Below are 21,566 nucleotides of genomic sequence, written 5' to 3' on the forward strand. Positions count from 1 at the left end.
GGCCAAGGTGGGCAGATCACAAGGTCAGGAGATTGATACCATCATGGCTAACATGGTGAAACCCCTTCTCTACTAAAAATACAAAAAAAATTAGCTGGGCATGGTGGCACTCGTCTGTAGTCCCAGCTACTCGGGAGGCTGAGGCAGGAGAATTGCTTGAACCCGGGAAGCAGAAGTTGCAGTGAGCCAAGATCGTGCCGGTGCACTCCAGCCTGGTGACAGAGCAACACTCCATCTCAAAAAATACGTAAATAAATAAAAAACAGGAACCCAGGCAAAAGCAGGGACTGTGCTCTTTCTGTTGCTAATTGTTCCCATTGATTTATAAAGTTTCCTTTGGAGACAAAGTATCATCATAAATACGCAGTTGTAAAAACAAGCTCTCAAAGCAACTCTCTCCTTCCAGCTTTTGGTCTGGAGAGAGATGACTCACTGGGGTAAGGGGGGAGAATTATCCAGGAAGTGTGACTGCCAGGGTGACTGGCTGCTGTGGACAAGCAAAGTAATGTCCACAGATGCCTAGATGTTAACAAGGTGCCAAAGCCTGCCATGTCTTTTCAGCCATTGTGGTTTCCCTTTGAGACAAAGATCTAAGAGGGAACGAAGGGGGAACTAGAGCAATGGTTCAGATTTGGCCGATGGTTTTTAACTTGGCCTGCCTCTGCCAGAGCTTGAGTGTCCTGATTCTGAAGTGATAGAATAGATTCCTTCCTGGGAAGAGGGTCTCTGTGTACTTCTGGGGGACTCTGTGATTCAGAAGCACAGCACAGGCAGATCTCCCAAAGGGAATTTCTCCAGCCAGTCTGTCAAACAGCTCTGCTTCTGAGGCCACCACCCAAGCCACAAAGACATAGCAGCCAGTGAGAGCTTCTGCTGTGATTGAGAGCCTGGCTAGAAGGCCCAGAGCCCACCTTACAGCCCCTCAGAACAGCCAAGGCACCATCCAGGCCGTGTGTGTCCGTTCACACCTTTCAGTTGGGAAACAGGGATCCCTGGACACTCGTCTGGCAAAGGCGATACTATTCACAAATCATGTCATGTGTTCACCCCACGCTTCCAGTGTACTTGTCACAGACCATGGTGAGAAACTGAGCAAATTCAGAGGTGACAGCCAAGTTTACATTCCTGTGAAAAAGTGACATAATGACAGCCAGAGCCTTTGGATCCAAACTCCAGCTGAAGGTAGTATGGGAACCAGGGGCCCTGCTTGGAACTAAAGTCCCCTGACATTGGCTTTTCATGAAGGCAGAAGAGTAACACAAATCTGACATTTGTGTCAAAAGGACTCTGAGGAGTCTGCTACCCAGTCCTTGTGCACTCGGGTTGTCTGCAGACTCACACAGCAGCACCAATAGATTCCAGTAAATCCCTGCAGAATTAAACCTGTGAGAAGGTGGCCTTTGATTAAGGAAGGACCCCAGAGGGCAATTTCATACCCTGCATTTTCCATTTCCTCCTACAGAGGAAGAGAGGTTGCTAGCAGCACCTCCATCCAGCCATGGTGTGGGTACCCACTGGTACTGTCTTGCCTGCCAGCCTACGGATGGAATCTTGAAGGTCCTGAGGCAGCAAGGTAAGGGGCTTATTTAAAGGGCACGGCCAGGTGGCCAAATGAGGAAGCTGCTGGCCAGAATGCCCAGGCAGTTTCCACAGTGGAAATCTTCCACACTGCCAACTTAAATACATGGCTTGTCTGTTCTTTCCCACCTACCCTCTCACCAGCCCATAAAAAGAGCAGAAGTGGGAAAGAAAGAAGCCAAGGGCAGACTGCAAAGTGTCTGCTCTGCTCAGTTGGGTCCATGGCTGTGCGTGCTGATGTCTCTATCCATGAAGTATCCAGACTCCTAGGAATTGCTGGGGATGATGGGACAGCTGCAGCTTCCTGCAGACAAATACACAGATTCTGGTCCAGACCCTAGTCTTGTAAGCCTCTGTCCAGGTGGGGCTGACAGCAGAACCCTGAAGGGCTCATCCACCGGAAGTCAGGCAGTTCTGGCCCTGAGAGAGGTAGAGGGGCCCCAACAATTTGAGCTCCTGCTGAAGGCTAAAGACCCCTTTCTGGACTTTGGCAAAAAAAGGTCTTTTTTTCTCAAGTTAGGGATAGGAAAACACATCCATCATGAATGTTTGAAGCCATATCACAGCCCTCACATTCAAGTTGACCTCACCAGGCCATGTGCCAGAGCCAACAAGTGACTGGACTGGACTCTGCAGACCTGGTAAGTCACTCGAGTTAAGACAGCTAACCTTAAGCTTTTCCTCCACTGCAGAGAGGCACTGCCCCTGAAACCAGAGGCCCCATTTTTTCACAATGGAATGTCTACATAGGCAGGAACCTCTTCCAGTTGAAGAAACAAGTCCAGAGAGGGCAGGTGACTCACCCACGCCTCACAGGGAACTGGGGTGCACAGCTAAGGGCCCAGTTAGAAAGCATTTGATCGTCCATCAAAATAAATACTAAAAATGCCACCACGTTACCACAGTCCAAAATGGGTAGACCTCATTCACAGGAGCTTTGCCCAAAAGGCTGCACATTGTCTTGCCACAGTCTAAATCGCTTAAAAAATGGAAAAGTCGGAATGTTCCATTCAGAATGCAGTCCCATTAGGTGACAGGTTCCACTGCATGGCCTAAAATTAATCAGTGTTTATCAGCTGCGTAAAGGATGTTGTAGTGGGATGTTTTATAGAGCAGGTAAACTGAAGGGGTGGCGCCCTCAGGGAACACGTGGTGGTTCAGGGCGGTATCCATCTCGTCCACGTACTCCACCTGCAGGGCGATGCTCAGGGCCTGGGACAGCGCCGTGATCTGGATGTGGTCACACTCCGTGGCCATGGGCTCCACTTCCTGCAGGGGCCAAAATGAAAACAAGCCAGCTTAGGAGGGAGGCCTGGCAGAGGACAAGTGCGTTCAACTCTGGCTCTCAGGGTCACGGTCACAGCCTCTGCTGGGACGTCATCTTCAAAACATCCCATGAGTTGGGTACGGATAGTCTCATGTCACACAGGAAACAACCTCACTGAGAGGCAGGACAGCTAGAAATTGCCACAGTTGCAAGAAGCAAACCTAGATCTTTTCAATTCTAGACCTTGTAGTTACACCTGAGAGCAGGCCACTACTTTAGAGGGATCTGGAAAGGTGAGGCAGAAATTTTTCAGGTTGGGCATCAAAGAATCTTAGAAATAAAAGGCATCCTGTCATAGAGGGGTGACTTTAAAGCTTCAGTGTTTACAGAGGCCAGGCTGGTGAGTGAGTAAGTGAGTCCGGGTGCTGCAGAGACGACGGAGGAGGCAGAGGCAAGCAGGGTGTACTGCGTGGTGCCGGCGGACACTGCCCTGCAAGAGCAAGGGCCTGGGAGCTAGATCGTCTGATTTTCCAACAGAAATCCAAACACTCATATGAAAACTGCCCACTTTTAAAATACGCATCATAAACACATCTAGCAAATGTGACTCTTAGACTGTGACTGGGGTTTTGTAAACAGGCCAATCCAAATCTCTTATTTTTCAGATGGGAAATCTCCAGGGAGGGGAAGTGCCAGATCCCCTGGCTAGGGATGGGGTGCTGAAGTCTGCAGGAGAGGGCCAGGAGCAGAGCCCGGGGTTGGGGCTGAGACCCCAAGCACCTACATGAGTGCAGAAGTCTTTGATGTCCATCTCCTCATCAATGAAGTGCCGGAAGAAGTCTGCTCGGTTCTTGATGAAGGCTGACGTGAGCAGGCGCAGGAATTGCACGATGCGGTCCGAGGTGCTCTGGTCGTTGAACATCTTCAGCAGGCTGGACACCGAGCCGTCCTTCTCTACCAGTTCCACCACGCTGTAAAACTACATCCACCCGGCCCTCAGCCAGGGAGGCCCAAGCAAGCCCTGGCCCTCCATCCGCGCTCTCCCTCAGCATCCTCCCTCCCCACGAAGCACTCATGAGCATTTTCATTTGTAGATTCTCAGGCTGAGATCGAAAATCAGTCTGAGATTCTGCCTAAGCTAAGTAACCCAGGGTTAGCTAGACTTGGTAGTTTGTACACTAGCCCAGAGGCACATCTAGGGAGCAGCAGTTGGGTCTCCCCCCATCACTACCTGGGTTTGGATTCTCAGGTGCACACTGGGCAAGGATCCCCTTCACTAATTGGATGGGGAGGCATGGGGTAGAGATGGCACAGGGTGAAGGATGTGCCTTCTCCCAGAGGGAGGGCAGGGCCTTGGGCTCCCTGTGCCCACCCCCCTCCGCAAGCAGGAAGCAGCCCTCTGCTCCTCCTTCCCCAGCCAGGAGGAGCAGAGTCGTGGGTTGTTCCGGGGCTCCAGTGCCCGTTCCTGTCTGCTCTGCCACATGTGGAAGGAGGGACCAGGTGAACTCACAGCATTAAAGAAGTTTCTGAACTTGTGCTCCTCAAAGCCAGCAGCCAGAAGGTCATTTGGAGTCTGCAGTACACGTTCTTTGAACCTGCAGGGGGTTAGACTGGGTGCTTACAGGGAAACAGCAAGTGTGCTGTGATTGGCAACTGTGCGTCCCCCTCTCAACCCACTGCACCCACCAACCTCAGCTCTCAACCGCAGAACTTCCCGCCCTACCCCCGACACACAGCCATGCCCTGTGAACGTCACCCCGCACTGCCAGGCCCCGGTGACAGGTGCGTTGTGTGTGCATGGTAGAAAAACAATACGGACTAGGGCGTGTGTGTTTCTGCATCTGCTCCAACTTCCTACTCAGTGACCTCATGAGGGCAGCTTGACTCACTAATGACAGTATTGAATACTGACACCACAGCAATCGGCTGACGACACATACCAGGCCTCTCGCATGCCCAGAGCTGGCTGTCAAGCATCTGCCAGGTCCCCCTTGGGGACCTGCTCCACGGGCCCTTGCTCTGTGCATACTGGGTGGTTCATCTCTGCACCCGCTGCAGGTGCCCCCCTGGGCGCAGCCCTTTTCTGGGACCTGTCCTGGTGCCCTCGGGGGGCATGGCAAGAAACCCAGGCCTGGCCCTGGCTTCAGGACACTACAAGTTTAGTGACAGCAATGAGGTATGGAAGAAGGGCTGCCTCCCACAAAGACCAGGTGAGTGGCCCTGGGTGACCGGCTGGCGGGCGCAGAACACTAAGGCCACACCAAGTTCTCCAGCCCTGCACCCATTCCCTGGGCAGGGGGACCAGGCTCTGACAGGACCCAAGAGGCAGAGGTTTCACAAGGGAATACAGAAGCCTGGGCCACCTCAGAAGCTGCTGTGCTCCTGGAAGGCCTGGTGCCTTGTAGGAGGATGGGGAGGTGAGCAGGGAGGAGAAGGTAGTGTGTGTGGACAGGAAGCAGGTCTGCTAATTCAGAAGGAGTGTTTTTGCCTAGAGGCCGCCTGCCCCTGGCTGGTCCCGGCATATCTGAGTCCTGCCTGGGCCAGGACTAAATTCTCCTATTGCAGGCTGAGGTGCCTGAACTGGAGGGAAGGAGCCTGGGCTGACTTCTAGCTGCAGTCCCCTCCAGACCTGTCAAGTCCCCCTGTGGCTTCTGGCCACAGGCTCCCCTTTGGCGCAAATGTGGATGGCGATGATGCCTCGACGGCGCGGGTGCTGAGGGTGAACAGAGGGCTTCCCAAAAGGAGGAGGCGTCTGCTGTGGCAGGACATGCTAGGTTTCCCCTCTGGACCAGGGCAAGGGTCTGAAGATCGGTGCTGGCTGACGCCTCTCGCTCAGGAGCCACCTTCATCATCGCCCCCTGTTCCGTCTTCAGCAGCCGCAGCCTAGGTGGCCCATAGCCAGGGCACTGGAAGCAGCTCCAGGAAGCAGCCAGCTGCAGTCCACCAGGGTCGCTCCAAGGGCCCGCACCCTCTTCTGGTCACTCTGTCCCTGCATGGCCATGAAGTGCACTGCTCTGCTCCCAGCTCTCCTGTCCCCACTCCCACCCCAAACCTCTGCCTCATTCCACATTCATTCCTTGCCAGTGACTTGCGGGCCCCTCTGTGCCAGGCACGGGATGCCGAGATAAGCAGCGCGTAGGCCCTGTCAGAAGAGGGCAAGCCCCCAGGCCAGGACATGCACCCTCTGGAGGTAAGGCAGGGATGAGGGGAAGGACGGCACTGGGGCTCAGAGGGCAAGTTCAGACAGGCCAGGGCTACACACAAGCCTATGTGGGACTTCTGCCAAGTCATTTGACCTCTACAAGGCTCCTCTGGCTCATCTGTAAGACTGGGTAATAACAGTGGCTCCCCTCAGGAGGAGCATGTTCTCCAAGCCCCTGGCACACAGAAGTACTTTGCATACTTCTGGAGCAAGGATGCGAGCTCCAGGGCTGGGGCAAGCAAGCATACCACTGCAACACGCCTGCCCCAGCCCTGCAGCAGCACTGCGCAGAGAACGGGTGTCTGCCTGGGTGGCTCTGGGCTCACTGCACACACGGAGACAGTGGGGTGGGTTGTGGAGGATGCGTGACGCCGACGGTAAGAGCTAGCACGGGACACGTCAGTCATTGCTGCAAGCACTCACGAGTCAATCACTTAATGCCCAGGACAGGGCTATGGCCACCGTTCAACCAGGCAAAGGAGCTACAGAGTGAAGCGACCTGTCTGGGGCCGAGGAATCCACAGCCGGGTCAGAAGCAGAGCTTCCTGGGCCCAGAGCAGCGTCAGGCAGCATGTCAGGCATCCACACATCTAGTGCGTGTAGGATAAGTGGGTCCCTGTGCCTGGAATTCGGTGGGCAGGCAACGGGGCACGAGGGGCAGGGGACTGGTGTGGAGGGCCTTGGTGTTAGGGGCTTCCACTGCTCCTAGAGGCCAGGGGCATATTTCAGGCCTGGGAGTGACATGGTCTCCGTTTATGTGTAAGAAGATGCAGGCTGAGGAGGGAGGACTGCCTGAGCCCAAGAGTTTGAGGCCAGCCTAGGCAACATAGCAAGATCCATTTCTTAAGAAAAAAGAAAGAAAATGTTTTTAAAAACATTAAAAAGAAAAAGTGCTGATGGTCTCATAGAGCCTTGTGGTTTGACTCACCACCTGTGTGTCCCGGCCTGCCCACTGAGCGCCAGCCTCGGACATCCACTGCCCACTGGACACCCCCACTCCATGGCTCCCAGACATTTCAGACTTAGCATCGCCAAACAGAGCTCCTGATCCTCCTCTGCCCTCCCTTGCAGCAAACAACTTCTCCATCCTGCTCACTCTCAGGCCAAACTCCTGGGAGTCATCCTCGACTCTGCCGTGTCCAACATGTGAGTTGGGCACAAATCCTGTCTTTGCCCCCTCCACGGGTATCTAGACCTGGCCACTTCTTGCTATGCCCGCTGCATGCACCTGTTCATGCCACAGCCATCTCCCCTCTGGATCTCTCCCTGGCCACATCCCCCTGGCTGTGTCCCAGCCTCCAAACAGCCAGCAGGGCCGGTCCCCGGAGCTGTGCAATCTCTCGGTGGCTCCCACGTCCTTCAGGCTGAAAGCCAAGGTCCTTAGAAAGGCCTGAGACCCTGTGTACCCTGCTGCCCTTACCTCTTCAACCCTACTTGAAGATGCCAACCCCAGACCTTGCACTCTTGGCCTCTTTCCTGCCTGATGTTTCCCATAATATTTATCACCGTCTGACACCTCAAACATGATACTCATGTGCCGTCCATCTTCTCCCATTAGGACACAAGCCCCACGAGGCAGGGATTTTCATCTCTCTTGTTCACTGCAGTATCCCTACAGCCTAGAGCAGGGTCTGAGCATGGTACCCTGTGTGTGCTGACTGGAGTGGGGAGACAGGACGGAGTGGAGGTGAACAGAGCACGTGAGCTTGGCCAGCATCGCCCACTGAGTCCTCACAACAGCACCTTGAAGTGGGTTATCATGTCCACCTTCCACAGGCATGAAAACTGAGGGTCAGAGAGGTCAAGTCATTTGCCCAAGGTTGCACAGCAAGTAAGCAAGAGAGTGAGGTCTGACCTCAGAGTCCCGGGCTGCTGCATGGCACAACTCCAGGGGACACAGGTGATGGGGAAAATAAAGGTGGGGTCATAATCCCTGCACTGGGCTGTGGTGTTTCCCACAGGGCTGTGAGAAAGTTGGGGAGGGGAATGGCTTGAAATAGCTGACCCTCCATCAAAAGGGGCTCTGCCAGTCTGTCGCTGGGGAAACAACCTGAACGGTTCAGTCAAGGAACAGACGGGGCAGCTTCTACCCTCTTTGAGATCATGCGTATTTTGAACAGGAGATGATGGCCTTAACCTAGGAGTTCTCAACCTCATAGGGTTGACTATTTCCCCCGAAAGGAGATTCTTGGCAGTGTCTGGAGACAGTCTGGACCGGCATGACTTGGGGAGGGCATTACTACGGGGATCTCGTGGGTGGGGGCCAAGGATGGCTACAATGGGTAGGACCGCCCCCACGATGAGCATGATCTGGCCCAAAACGTGAGTTGTGCTGCTGTTGAGAAACCTGCCTTAGCCAAAGAAGTGCTCTGTGACCCACTGCCCCCTGTACTGTTTCCAGAGTGCATGTGGGTGCGGGTCTCCGACGAGGAGAGCCCGTGGCCCTCACCAAAGCCCCTAAGGGCTGTCAGAGCCCCAAAGGTTAAGAGCTGGGTGGATTCCTTAGCTCCTTGCTCCTCAAAGCGTGGTCTGAGGCCCAGCAGCATCACTGTCTCCTGGGAGCCGCTGAGAAAAGCAGTCCCAGCTCTGCCCACTCCCACTGAGCAGTAATTCGGGTCCAAGCCAGGTCTCAGGCCTTGTTCATCTTTGTTTCCTTCTCTTGCTATGGACTAGAGAATCAGGGGTTTTGTACAAACATTCAGGTGTGAGAAGCCCTGAACTAGCCGGGAGGATAGGAGCCGCTCTGGACACAGACCTTCACCAGCATGAACCTCAGGGCCAGGCCCGGCCAGCTGAATGCCTGGGTCACACACACTCCAAACCAAGGTCAGTGGGAATTACACAGAACACAGGGGCAAAGGTTCTTTTGTGTGTTCTCTTTTCTTTTCAGAGTGGGTCACAAAGTACCTGGTCTATGTAACTCACCTGGACTGACCCAGGCCAGTGGCTGAAACAGAAGGCTGGGAAGAGCCTGGAAGGTCATGGATTCCACCCTCTGCCCTTGGCCACCCCCACCTCCACCACAGCGGGCAGCTGGGCGCGCCCAACACCAAACGCCTCTGCCAGGCAGCCCTTCAGCTCACTCTCTGGGAACCTCCAAGAGACTTGGGGCTAACCCAGCACAGGGAGCACAGCCTCAGAGCCCAGGAGGCCCCGGCACTCACTTGAAGATCTCCCTGCTCTTCCCCAGCAGGGATTCCAGGTAGGAATAGCCCAGGGCCCTGTAGAAGCAGTTCCCATCCCCTTTGGTCTTGCGGATGGCGGTGAACCTTTTGCTGAGTTCCTGAGGGGACAGAAAGAAATGTGGGCATTTGCAGCAGCAATGGCTCTGTGTGGTTTGGGCGCTGGGACTGGCCACGTGCCCCCATCTCTCCCAGGAAATGCCTGCTCCTTCCCACCAGCCTCCCACCCTCGTTCATCCCCCTAAGATAAAAATACACCACATTGTCCTGTGTGTCTGTCCCTGACTCCAGGTAGCCTACAGCACAGGAAAGAAGATGGATGATTAGACAGTGGCAGTGTGAGGTCAGGAGTGCCCAGCTATGTGCCATGGGGCACTGACATTGCACTGGATTTTGAAAGTTGGGGAAGACTTTCTGGGGGAGCAGCACTGAGGATCGGGAGCTGGCAGAAGTGGGGGTGGGAGTTGCATGTGTGAGCAGGGGCAGGAAGGGTGGGCTTCAGCTCTGCCTCTAGCAATAAATAGGTGTCCCTCTGAACTGGCCTGGAATACCCTTTCCTGCCTCACGGGACTATAAGCAGCATTTTGACTGCAGAGGATGATTTTCAAGGGGTCTGGGAGTTCCCGTTTCCCCCCATAGCCATGAGAAGGCTCAGAGCTGACTTGGGCCCACCTGAGGGCATCTGGCAGCAGGCAGGTACTCTCTGGAGCCCCTGGCTCATCTTCCAGGAGGGGTCTGGGGTACACGAGAGTCAGCAGGCTGCAGAGCCCAGATCCTGCCCTGGAGGTGCCCCTGTAGCAGCGTCCCAACCACGTGATGCCCACACCACTACCCCTGGCCTCTGATGGACACCTGACGCAAGCTGGACCCATCGGAGTCTCTGAGGATAAGTAATGGGGCCCAACAATGGTGCTGCATGTCTGAGAAGAACTCGAAGGAAAGGGCTGTGGGGCCAGTGCCAGAGCAAGCCTGTCCTGCAGCAAGAGGAGGTCTGCAGAGTGCAGAGAGCAGCCAGGGCCTGATGCCAGAGGGATGGAGCAGGCGCCCACCTCCTCCTGCCACCCACAAGTGAGTGCTCCACAAGCCATCCCTACAGCCTGCCCACAAATCCCTTTAGCCCCACTGGAGTGAACTTTCCCTCCAAGAGGTCTTCCAGCGCAGCAGTTATGAACGTGGCTTATGTGACTTGGCTGCCTGGGTTTAAATCCCAGCTTAGCCACTCGTGAGCTACATGGCCACCACTTAATTTCTGTGCCTCAGTTTCCTCAGCTGTAAAATGGGGGTCATAAAAGTACTTACCTCACAGAGTTGTAATGAAGTCTCGGTGAATAAATAAAACATTAGGATAGTACTAAACTTTTAAACGAAAATTCCTATTTTGCTAAGGCAAATGTCCAACATCAAAAGACCCTAGGAGTCCTTGCATTCACCCAGGAACCCGGCCCCAACTAGTGGCCTTCAAAGAGGCATTGCCTCTACGCTCCCAACCCCAGCCTGTTTAGGGTAGGATGCTCTTCTCCCTGACCTCTGCCTCACCTGGATTTTCCTCCGGTAAATCCTGTTTTCAGGATGGTCCCGAAGAATGGATAGAATGTCACATTTTTCTGATATTAGGTTGAAAGATGTTTCACTCTGAAGGACAGGGAAGGAAGAAAGGCTGTGACAATTTCAAAAGCAACCAATGGGACTCTGTGAGCTGGTGGCCTCTGAACTGCAGGTTACAGAAACAGTGAATGAGACCTTCCCACCTTCCCATGTTGGGAGTGTGTTACCAGCACCCTAGACGCCCGCTGGGATCACCACGTTTCCAGGACAGGGCTAGTTTCCAGGACAGGGTTGGGGCCATTGTGAAAAAGTAGCCCTGGTTATGAGGAAACTCATCTTGTTACTTGAAACCTGATTCATTTCACAGAATGTGTGCCTCAAACCTAATGAACCGTCATGCTGGAGAATAAGGCCCTTCGTCTCCCTTCGTCCCTCCTCTCTCATTCATTCTTTTATTCATCCCACAGTTCCTGAACATCCAGCCTAGGCCAAGCACTGTGGCGCATGGTGGAAAAACTGTGGATGGTCACTGTTCATTGAGATTTTTGTAAATAGAAATCTAGTTTTCCATCCATTTATCACCATCATTTCTGACATTTAGTTGTAACTGGCCTTTTTCATGTCACACCTCTGGCCACAGTGGCCTTTCCTGGCAGCCTCTCAGCCTCATCACTGACCAGATAATGACCTCAACCCAATACCATCCTGCTCAGAGAGGAGCCCTCTGATACTACAAATCCTTTTCTCCACCTGGAGAAATATCTCCGGGTTTTTGATGATTAGCTTTTTCCAAAACTCAGCACACAGAAGCAGAGAGCTGGCCCATGAGATTAGACAGTGAGGCTTAAATGACTTTTGCTGCCCCTGTGTCCACATGGGACAGACTGCAGACTTCCATCTGGCCCTGAGCCTGTGTCCAGTATCAGGTCAGGGGAGAGGCTGGGACTGGGCAGGGGTGGTTTTAGGGGGCCTGGATGGCAGCTTGTCATACTGTCTGCCATCGTCCATTCACCAGGGGCCTGGCACAGAGAAGGGGATAAGCTACCTCCTCCGTGAAGCCTCCCTGCTCTCCCCACCTCATCTCCCTTGAATTTACACTTTATTCCTTTTCTCCCTTTCTGGTGGTACCAAACACTATCTCCCCCAGGCAAGGGGGATTCAGGGAAACTTCCCAGAAGAAAGCTTAAAAATAGAGGATGAGTTTATTGTTTTAAAGAACAGGATGAAGAATGTTTTCTAAAGAGTAAACAGCATGCAAACACTTGAGGGACGGGGAGAAGGGATTCTGGATTTTGCTTCTAGAAGCTTCCATTCTCTACCCACCCTTCTTTGTAAAATTAATCCAGCCCCAGGCTCCTTCCTCCCTTCTGCCCTGACTTCATAGCATAGGCTGGCAAAGCACAGGAAAACCATCAGGAAGAGACAACCACAAGGGGGCAGGTGCCGAGGGCTGTTGTCTTATCAGCCGTGGCCTGTTTCCTCCCCAGGAATGGAATCGCACAACACGATAAAAAATGACTGGGTAATTCACAACAATCCTACCTCTTTCCCATTTTCCTAGCCTCCCTTGCAGCTATGGGCAGCCAGGTAGCTGGAGCTGGCCAGCTGGACCAAAAATCCACTGGGGTTTCTGGGGACGCTTTTGGTTTTGGATAAAAGGAACAGAGATGGAGTGTTCTACCCTTTCCCGCTGTTAATGCAGATGCAACGTCTCGGCAGCCATCCTGCAAGCATGAGGCTGAAAGTCAACACGTGGAAGATGAGCGGGTGAGCCGCTGCTACCCCAAGCCCAAGAGGTTTGGAGTGATAGCACGTGCCATTATTGTGCACATACTATGTTCCAGGCGTGGGGAGAGAGGCTGCCATGTCCCCACTATTTCACTTAATCCTCACAACCACCTCCTGAGATGGGTATCATGATACCCATTCTACTGACAAGGTCAGGTACCCTGTGCTAAGTAATTTTAGGCAGATCTCTCTGACTCTGAAGCCCATGGAAATTCTACCGTGCCAAACTGCTAGGCAGGCAGAGCACAGAGTCCAGGTCTGCAAGGACCAAGGCTGCTAAACACAAAGGAACATTCCACACAGGGCAACCTAGGGTCTTCTTCCCAACAGGCCAGGTCCCGACCTCCTGCCCCTGAGGCCTCCCCCAGCAAAGTTCTTCATCCTACTCCTGACCTTGGGGCTCAGTGTCCACAACAGCGTTTTCTACCCTGAGAGATACTCATCACAGGTGGAACAAGAGACGATTTACTGCAACATCCAGACGTGGCGGTAAAATACATCGCTGACATCTGGAAGGAAAATGACGTGCTTTTCCACCTCCTTCAAGCCCTCTAATCGTGTCAAGGAGAAAGACGGCCTCTAGCATACCTTGAACTCCTTTCTACTTTGCTAGTCTCTCTTCTCAAGAGTGGGCAGGCCTCTGACTCGGAGCTTAAAATCATTCCATTTTCATTTGTGTTTTTTCTTTTAATGTAAACCAAGCCAGATTTATTGACTTCAAAGGCAAATTTATAAAAAAGTTAACATGTTTTGGTCTATTCTAAGTCATGAAAGATTAACATTACTAGCATAATAACAGTTGCTAGCTGTACAATTAATTTGGCACTCATACCGCATGCTAATACGGCAAATATTCATAGGATCCCATACGTTTCAGAACAGCTCCACCTCCGCAGCCTGGTGTGGATGGTAAGAGGACAAACAGATAATACTGAAACTCAGGTGCTCCTGCCCTGCACTCCCGTTCCCACGCACGCACCCTGACTTCATGCCAAAGTCTCATTTACCTAGCACTGAGTTTATACTGTATAAAAGGCTTGTTGTTTTTACAGACTGCTGACTTCAAATGATGGCTTGGGTCTTTTTAAATAATGATCAAAAGGCAGAACAACTATATTTGATACTGCTTTGCTTAGACTGCCCAAAACCAAAACCAAAATGGCGGAAGGAGGACAAAATTAGCGGCGTTTACCCCGCAGTGTGTGAGGAGGCAATCAATGGAGGAGTGGAGAGGATTTAAGGAATTCGTCTTCAACGTGCAGAGATAAGTACTTCAATGCAGAAAACTGCCATCAGCAGTTAAAATGAGGAATATTTCAAGGTGGATTAGGAATGGGGGTGGCACCTGTACCAGGAAAGCCAAGTTAGGTTTCCATTTGCTCTATTAATAAAAACTTTGCATTTTTGACAAATCTACTTAAGCTCTTTAAAAGAGCCAAGTTAAGGAAAAGTACTGCATAGGGCGGGGCGAGGTGGCTCATATCTGTAATCCCAGCACTTTGGGAGGCCGAAGCGGGCAGATCACCTGATGTCAGGAGTTTGAGACAAGCCTGGCCAACATAGCGAAACCCTGTCTCTACTAAAAATACAAAATTGAGCCAGGCGTGGTGGTGGGTGCCTGTAGTCTTAGCTATTCGGGGACTGAGGCAGGAGAATCACTTGAACCCGAGAGGCAGGGGTTGCAGTGAGCCATGACCATGCCACTGCACTGCAGCCTGGATGACAAAGGGAGCCTTCATCTCAAAAAAATAAAAATTAAAAAAAATACCACATAGGCTGGGCACGGTGGCTCAAGCCTGTAATCCCAGCACTTTGGGAGGCCGAGGCGGATGGATCATGAGATCAAGAGATCGAGACCATGCTGGTCAACATGGTGAAACCCCGTCTCTACTAAAAATACAAAAAATTAGCTGAGCATGGTGGCGCGTGCCTGTAATCCCAGCTACTCAGGAGGCTGAGGCAGGAGAATTGCCTGAACCCAGGAGGCGGAGGTTGCCGTGAGCCGAGATCGCGCCATTGCACTCCAGCCTGGGTAACAAGAGCGAAACTCCGTCTCAAAAAAAAAAAAAAAAAATACCACATAGTAGGTCGGAGCCCTCTCAGCTGCTAAGAGCTGAGTTCATACACCCTCAGGACACACTGTGGACACCAGCCTCAGGAGGATCTTTTTCATTGTCCCCTTCATCCCTGACCCCATTTCCATTCCTCCATCCCCCTACGCCTCTATCGAGATTTTCTACAGCATGTCTTTCTAGATATATTTGTTTATTATTATGGTAAAACATACATAACTTAAAACTTATGATTTTAACCATTTTTAAGTACACAGTTCAGTGGCATTAAGTAGTTTCACACAACAGAGCAACGATCACCACCATCATCCCCAGAACTTCTAATCTTCCTAAACTGAAACTCCCGTACCCATTTTTTTCATGCATGTCCTTATGATGAACTCTGCTCATTAAATACGAACTCCCCATCTGCTTGTCCCCAGTCTCTGGCGACCACCTTTCTACTTTTCTGTCCCTAATGAACGTGACTATTCTAGGTACCTCATATAAATGAAATAATCTGTCCTTTAAAAAATACAGACTTGTAAGTGTGTGTGCATTTGGAGTTCGCATAATATTAGTCTATAGATCTTCTGGAGTTTGTTTTTTTTTTTTTTTTTTTTCCTTTACTCCATACTGTGTAAAGCTGCCCCTGCTTACGTATGTCTTGCAGGAGGGCTACCTCCATCTGCTGGTGACAGAACTTTAAGCTAGCTCCAGCGTCCCAGTGGTCCCAGATGTGCTTACTGGGGGACCTGGATACAAGTGGATTCTCACTTTGGCCCTTCAAGTCCCCACCTGGCACCTCCAGAATGATCCAAGTCTGCCCAAGTTGGTCCCCTGCCATACCCCCTTAGCAGGGCCCTGGCCACACCCCTGGCAAGACTCGAGGAGAACCCCGGGAACACCCTCAATTTACTAGCCCATAATCAGGCATGATGCTTGCCCTGGCTGACTCTCATTCATATTTGCTTTATAAACCATGGCTGAACATTTCTAGGATGTTATGGAGAAAGGACAGGCCACATCTGACAATGTCCTGTCAGACCTAATTAGGCCACCTAAAAGGATGTTAGCCCTTTAATTGCTGGTTTGCAAATAGATGCTAATTAATTAAGTCAGATAGCACAGTGGCTTGGAAGCAGATTTAGCAGCTTGTGTGGAGGAATAAATTTCAAAGTGAGAAAAGGATGATCTTTAATCACTGCTTTTCTCCAGTAACCCTGGGAACTGGCAGAAAGCACTAGGACGTGGGTTTGGTGTTCAGATTGGCTTTGTGTCTTTGCTGGGAGGCAGCACTACATCTGCCCGCTGGTCCTCCAACATCTCTGGAGCACTGGCTGAGACTACAGAGCTGATGTATAAAACTCCCACCTTGATGCGGAGAGCCTGCCCTGATAACCCCATCCCCCATCCATGTACCAAGCCCCACCTCCAAATTTAGGGAAAGTACGAGTCCCCACGTTCCTCTGGTTTTGCTGATTAAATTAAGTCAGATAGCCTCCCAAGCCTCTGTATAGACCTGCAACCTGCCCGCATAACCCAAGGACTCCTGAAGCAGCCGCAGCCATAGGCCCAGCACCGTGGACTGCTCCCGAGGCTGGAAGAAAATGCCCCTTTACACGTGTACTCTGGGGTATGATATGTGACATAGGTATGCATGCAGTGCTCAACATTTTTTTTTTTTTGAGATGGGATCTGTGTTGCCCAGGCTGGTCTCAAACTCCTGGGCTCAAGCGATCCCCTGACCTTGGCCTTTCAAAATGCTGGATTACAGGCATGAGCGCCTGGCCTCAGAGGTATTGTATTCATGAGGCGAGTGATGATAAATGTTGGGAAGCCATGGATGTAGGGCGGCCGAGTGCCCTGTGTGAGCTTCCTGTGACTGCTGTAACAAACGAGCACAAACAGTGTCTTGAAATAACGCACATCTATGATCTGACAGTGCTGGAGGCCACAAGTCCCAAAGGAGTGCTGCTGGCCTCAAGCAAGATGACAAGTGACAGGGCTGCGCTCCTTCCACGGGCTCTAGCGTCTGTTTTCTCGTCTTCTGTTTCTAGAGGCTCCTGGGTTTCCTGGCTCACACACCTGCAGCGCCCCCACCCCGCCCACATCACTCTGCCTCGCTCTCATAAGGACTCTGTGATTACGTCATTGTGTCTACCTGGATAACTCAGGATCCTTCATTGAATCCCATCTGCCAAGTCCCTCTCGCCATGGTAACAGTCACAGGTTGTGGGGATTAGGACGTGGACATCATTGGGACCACTGCTCAGCCTGCTACATGTCCCTTCTCTGCTGCTCTGCTAAGAATAGTGAGAAGACCCTGCCCTGAGCCTTCACCCCCTGGGTCAGTTATTGGCTGGCTTTGCAAAGACCCTGACCTCGGCCCTGGCCTTCCCTCTTATAACATGCCTGGACGGACACGTACAGCATCCTCCCAACAGACCCTCAGATCTTCCTCTCCCTAGAGCTCCGACTCCACGGCCACCTGCCACTCAAAAGTCTGACTGCTCTCCTGCCCACCTCGCCCCCTCCACCCCCCGCAGGCTTCTCCAGCTCTCCAGAATGCTCCTCCATCCAACAGAGCTCACGCCCAGACCCGGAAGTACTCCTCCACTCCTCTCTCCCTGACCTCCCTGTTGGCCCAAGCTGCCATCATCTCCCCGCAGGGAGGCTGCACTGACATCTGCCCAATGACCTCCTGGCTTCTACTCCTGCCCCCATCCCAGCCCATTCTCCACAAGCTGCTTAGCCAGCAAGGGCACACCCTTCCTCCACGCCCTCCAACGTCCTCCCTCACTGAGGCCAAGACTCAACCTTTTATACAGCGACCTCCGAGGTCTGACCCCATGTGGCCCTCTTGTTCCTTCACAAGACACACCCATTCTCGCCTCAGGGCCTTTGCACAGCTCCTCCTTCAACCTGAATTCTTCCTCTGCCTTTCCCAAGATGCAGGTGGCGTCACCTCCTCAGAGAGATCTTCCCATTCCCATCCGTATCCCTCTCACCTTTATTTCTTCAGGGCACGATCTCACAGGCTCACTTGCTCAGGTGCATGCTGCCTGGCTCCCTCCACTGGAATGTCGATTCCCAGAGGGCAGGGACTTTGCTATCAGTGCTGGCTCCTCAGTGCCTGGCACACAGCCATGCTCCAGAAATGTATAGAGTGTTACGGGTTGAACTGTGTCCCCCTCCCACAAATTCCTATGCTGAATTCCTAATCCTTGCTACCTCAGAATGTGATTTTATTTGGAAATAGGGTCATTGCAGCTGTAATGAGCTGAGATGAGGTCATACTACAGTAGGGTGGCCCCCATCCAATCTGACTGTTGTCCTTACAGAAAGAGGAACCTGGGACACAGACCCACACACAGGAAGCACACCACATGAAGATCAGAGTTCGGCAGCCACAAGCCAGAAGCTTGGAGGGAGGCCTGGAACAGAACCTTCCTAGCACCTTCAGAGGGAGCATGGCGCCTCTGCCACCTTGATCTTGAGCTTCCAGCCTCCAGCACCGTAAGAATCCATTTCTGCTGCTCTACACCGCAGTTTGTGGTACTTTGTTATAGCAGCCCGGGAAGCTCACGCTGTGTGAATGAATGGGCGGATGCGTGCGTGGGATTAGCTGGGCTCTGGCTCCAGCCTGGCTCCCTCCAACCCTGTGTCCACTTCACTGTCAGAGAGAGCATCCAAGTCAACCACCTCTTACTTGTCAAAAATATGTTACGGTTTCCCCCTCACTGGTGGAATAAAACCCAAACCCCACAGCACAGCAGTGAGGCCCTGCACAGATCATCCTGACCCCACCAAATTTTCTAGACTCAATTTCCCTCAGTCTCCTTGCATCTTCAGAGGCTGTTTACCCTTGCCAAAATCCCCCATTCCTGACCATCCATCAAGGCCTGATAGCCCACTGTCCCTTCATCCCGCACTCCCCAGGAGGAATGTACCCTTCCCAAATCCTTCTTAAACACTCATGTACACCCTTCAACCCTCCTCTGCAACAGCTTCCGACACCCCCACCCCCTCAGAGCATACTGACTTCTCACTGTGTCTCCAAAGTCCTTAGTCCTCTTAGGCATGACCTACAGCTCAGACACTGCTTGTGTCCAGCTGTCTTAGCCAGCAGGCAGTGAGCTCCTAGAGTGGGCAGGCACCTTGTCTTTCTCATCTGTCACAGTGCCCAGCACAGGCCTGACAAAGGTGCCCACTGGGGGGCCTGTTTGACAAACGACAGAACAAAGCACAATAGGACCCTGTGGTTTTCCTGCTTATGTCTGACTCACTCATTCACCAAACATGAAATGCACCTTGAGCGCACGAGACCCTGTGCTATTTGCAGTCCCTGCCAGAGACCTGGTCCTTGTCTCACCCCTGCCTTCCAAGGGGCTTTGTGTCTTCCGTGGGGGGCCCTTCCTCAAGCTTAGCCCAGTGATGTAGAAACAGGAAAGCAAAGAATATGCTGTATTTTCCAAGGATATTTCTTCTGTCCACCACACACACACTCAGCACCATCCACACCATGCAAGCTCAATATAAAAACCCACCACGAAGCACGGAGTCACCACGTGCCCTAGGTGGCTCAATAAATGCCATGTGAAGGGAAGGAAACAGACCCTGCATGGCTTCCACCCCTGTGATTCCCAGATAGATGTCCTATTTTAGTGGGTTAACCACTACATCCATCTCCAAGGCACCCAGTCCTCCAGTGAGGGGTGAGGGCTTTGGACTCCATCTTCCCTCTAACTTCCGGTCTCCTGAGTCGGGGCAGATGGGGGCAGAATGAGCAGCCTCACTGCATGGCACAAAGAGCAGCTATGGCCTCTGCTGTGCTCTCAGCTGCCGAGTGGTGGCCAGAGGGCATGCCAGTCTCCAGCTCCAGGCGGCTAAGCCGATCATTACCCCAGCTCCACCACTCCCTGGTGAGTGAGGCAGAAACACCTGGGCTGCCTTCCAGGAGCAGCTCAACCAGGTAAACCCTTGGGCAGCAGGTAGAAGCAGGAAGCTGGTGCTTCCAGATGCCGCAGAGGCCCCCAGCCACATCCCAGCAGTAGGCTAGCTTGGCTGGGACATCCCCAGCTTGAGTGCACTGGCTGCCTGAGCCACACCCAGATCGTGCCAGGCCATGACCAGGCTTTGACCCATGCCCCTGTCCGGCAGCATCCTGCTGAGGTGACCCATTTTCCTGCCCAGGCATAGGAGAGAGGAGGCCAAGCTTGAAGAACCAGGGATCTATACACACCCATTTCCGGGACTCTATTGCCACATGAAAAGCCCTGGCTAATCATCACACAGGTTCCCCCAGCAGCCCATCACACAGATGTGCAAAACAGTGCTGAGGGGGAGAGCAGACCAACCAAAGCCTCCTCGCTTTCCAAGAGGTAGAAGTGAGACTTGAACCCAGGGTTGTGTGGACCCAACTCAAGCCACCCAGCCCTCACTCCACAGGCTCTCTGTAGCCCCCCTGCTCAGGGTTGAAGGGTCTTAGGCAACCATCCCACCCAGTCCCCTAGAGGATGCCTGCCCCCCACAACAACCTGGAAGGTGAGCTGATGTAACTCAAAGAGCACTGAACTGAGAGTCCAGAGGTCTGGGTTCAAGTCCCAGGTCCACCACCATCAGTACCAGCCCTTCCCTGCCTGGCCCCAGTTTCCCCACCTGCCCAAGCCCAGGGTTAGCCTGGCTCAGAGGGTTTCTGGCCCCGTTCCACACAGACAGGGCTCTCCATCAGGGATTCCCGAGTGTTTGCTTTTCCCCTACTCGTAACTCATGCATCTCACAACTTGAGGCAGCCTCTCCACGTGGGTCCTGACTCCAAAGATGGAGACCGTCCAGCTGCCCGCGGGGACAGGCGACCTGGCCCCCCGTGCAACCCCTAGATCATCTCGTGGGGTTGGGGCAGGGGCCGAGCCCTCGGGTGGGTTGGGCCGTAGGCTGCCGACTGGGGGGCTACTTAACCAAGAGGAGGCGACCCGCAGCGCTGCAGCCTCCCTGTCCCCGCTCCCGTCGAGGGCTCCCACCCAGCGCCGTCGGGGCGGCGCCCCGGGCCACCTGGGATGGACGCGCTGAAGGCGGGGACTCGGGGCCGAGCTGGACCTCCTCAGCTTCGCGTCCACGGGGGACAAGGGGGCGCAACCCGGCCCCCAGCATCGGTCCGAACTCCGTTTTCCAGGGGGTCGGAAGGCGGCGGGGGCGGGTGGGGGTCTGAAACTCGCGCCCGAACCCCATCCCGCGGGTGCTCCCGCCCCGGCGGTGACCCCGCCCACTGCGCCCCCTGCCCGCCCCCCCTTCGCGATTCCCCAAGATCACTGACCATAGTGACCAGAGCCGCCGGGCTAGGTCCCGCCCCAGCGAGGAGCGATCCGGTGCGGGAGGTGCCGCGGCTGGCACGGGCGGGCTCCGCCGCTGGGTCGGGTGGCGGGGACCTCGAGGGCGTGGGGGCAGCGGAGAATACACCCGACCGCTCCGCAAACCAAAGGTTAGACCTCCGCCGTGTCCCAGCAAGACATACGCCCCGCGATTGACGTCGCAGGAGAGCAATCAGGAGCCGGGTCGCAGGACGTCATAGAAAGTGGGTGGGACTTCACGCTCCTTCAGCCTATACTTTAGGGCCTATTTGACAGGATGCCTCCCCCTTTTAAAGACACAGAAAGCTTTTAACTAGCCGAGGAGTTAGCTCAACCCAGAAAGACAGGTTCTGGTTTGTAAAGGCTGAAGGGCTTTTGAGCAAACCGAAAATTGGAGTCTTCGGAAGGATTAGCTGGCCCTCATTAATTCCTAAACAAGGTCACATAAGTATAGTTTGCACAAGATCAGAGGATAGGCGCTTAGGGAACACGTGTCCAGTAACATTAAGTGTGGCTTCTATGTAATATTTTACCCCCTTCCAACTCATGAATCAGTAGGTTGCCACGCACTCAATTGATGTTTGTTGAATGAATAAATGTCCC

At 53.2% G+C, this 21,566-nt stretch overlaps 1 protein-coding gene across 1 annotated transcript; it reads right to left on the reverse strand.

Moving 5' to 3' along the window:
- Positions 1-285: 285 nt before the first annotated feature.
- Positions 286-21,138, reverse strand: OTUB2 (OTU deubiquitinase, ubiquitin aldehyde binding 2). The gene is made up of 6 exons (XM_039469234.2): positions 20,930-21,138; positions 10,766-10,861; positions 9,212-9,330; positions 4,356-4,440; positions 3,630-3,824; positions 286-2,847 (listed from the first exon to the last, which is right to left on the reverse strand). The coding sequence occupies exons 1-6, from the start codon at positions 20,930-20,932 to the stop codon at positions 2,641-2,643; spliced, it is 705 nt and encodes a 234-aa protein (XP_039325168.1). The 5' UTR covers positions 20,933-21,138; the 3' UTR covers positions 286-2,640.
- Positions 21,139-21,566: the final 428 nt, after the last annotated feature.

The sequence above is a fragment of the Saimiri boliviensis genome, chromosome 2, assembly GCF_048565385.1.
Source record: "Saimiri boliviensis isolate mSaiBol1 chromosome 2, mSaiBol1.pri, whole genome shotgun sequence".
Classification (NCBI taxonomy): domain Eukaryota; kingdom Metazoa; phylum Chordata; class Mammalia; order Primates; family Cebidae; genus Saimiri; species Saimiri boliviensis.

Bases quoted from the DNA above. Each gene is read 5' to 3' on its own strand.
- OTUB2 (XM_039469234.2), bottom strand. The intron at 3,825-4,355 runs GTGAGTTCACCT...GGGTGGATGTAG, and splicing joins TCAGAAACTTCTTTAATGCT to TTTTACAGCGTGGTGGAACT. The intron at 2,848-3,629 runs GTAGGTGCTTGG...TGGCCCCTGCAG, and splicing joins TCAAAGACTTCTGCACTCAT to GAAGTGGAGCCCATGGCCAC.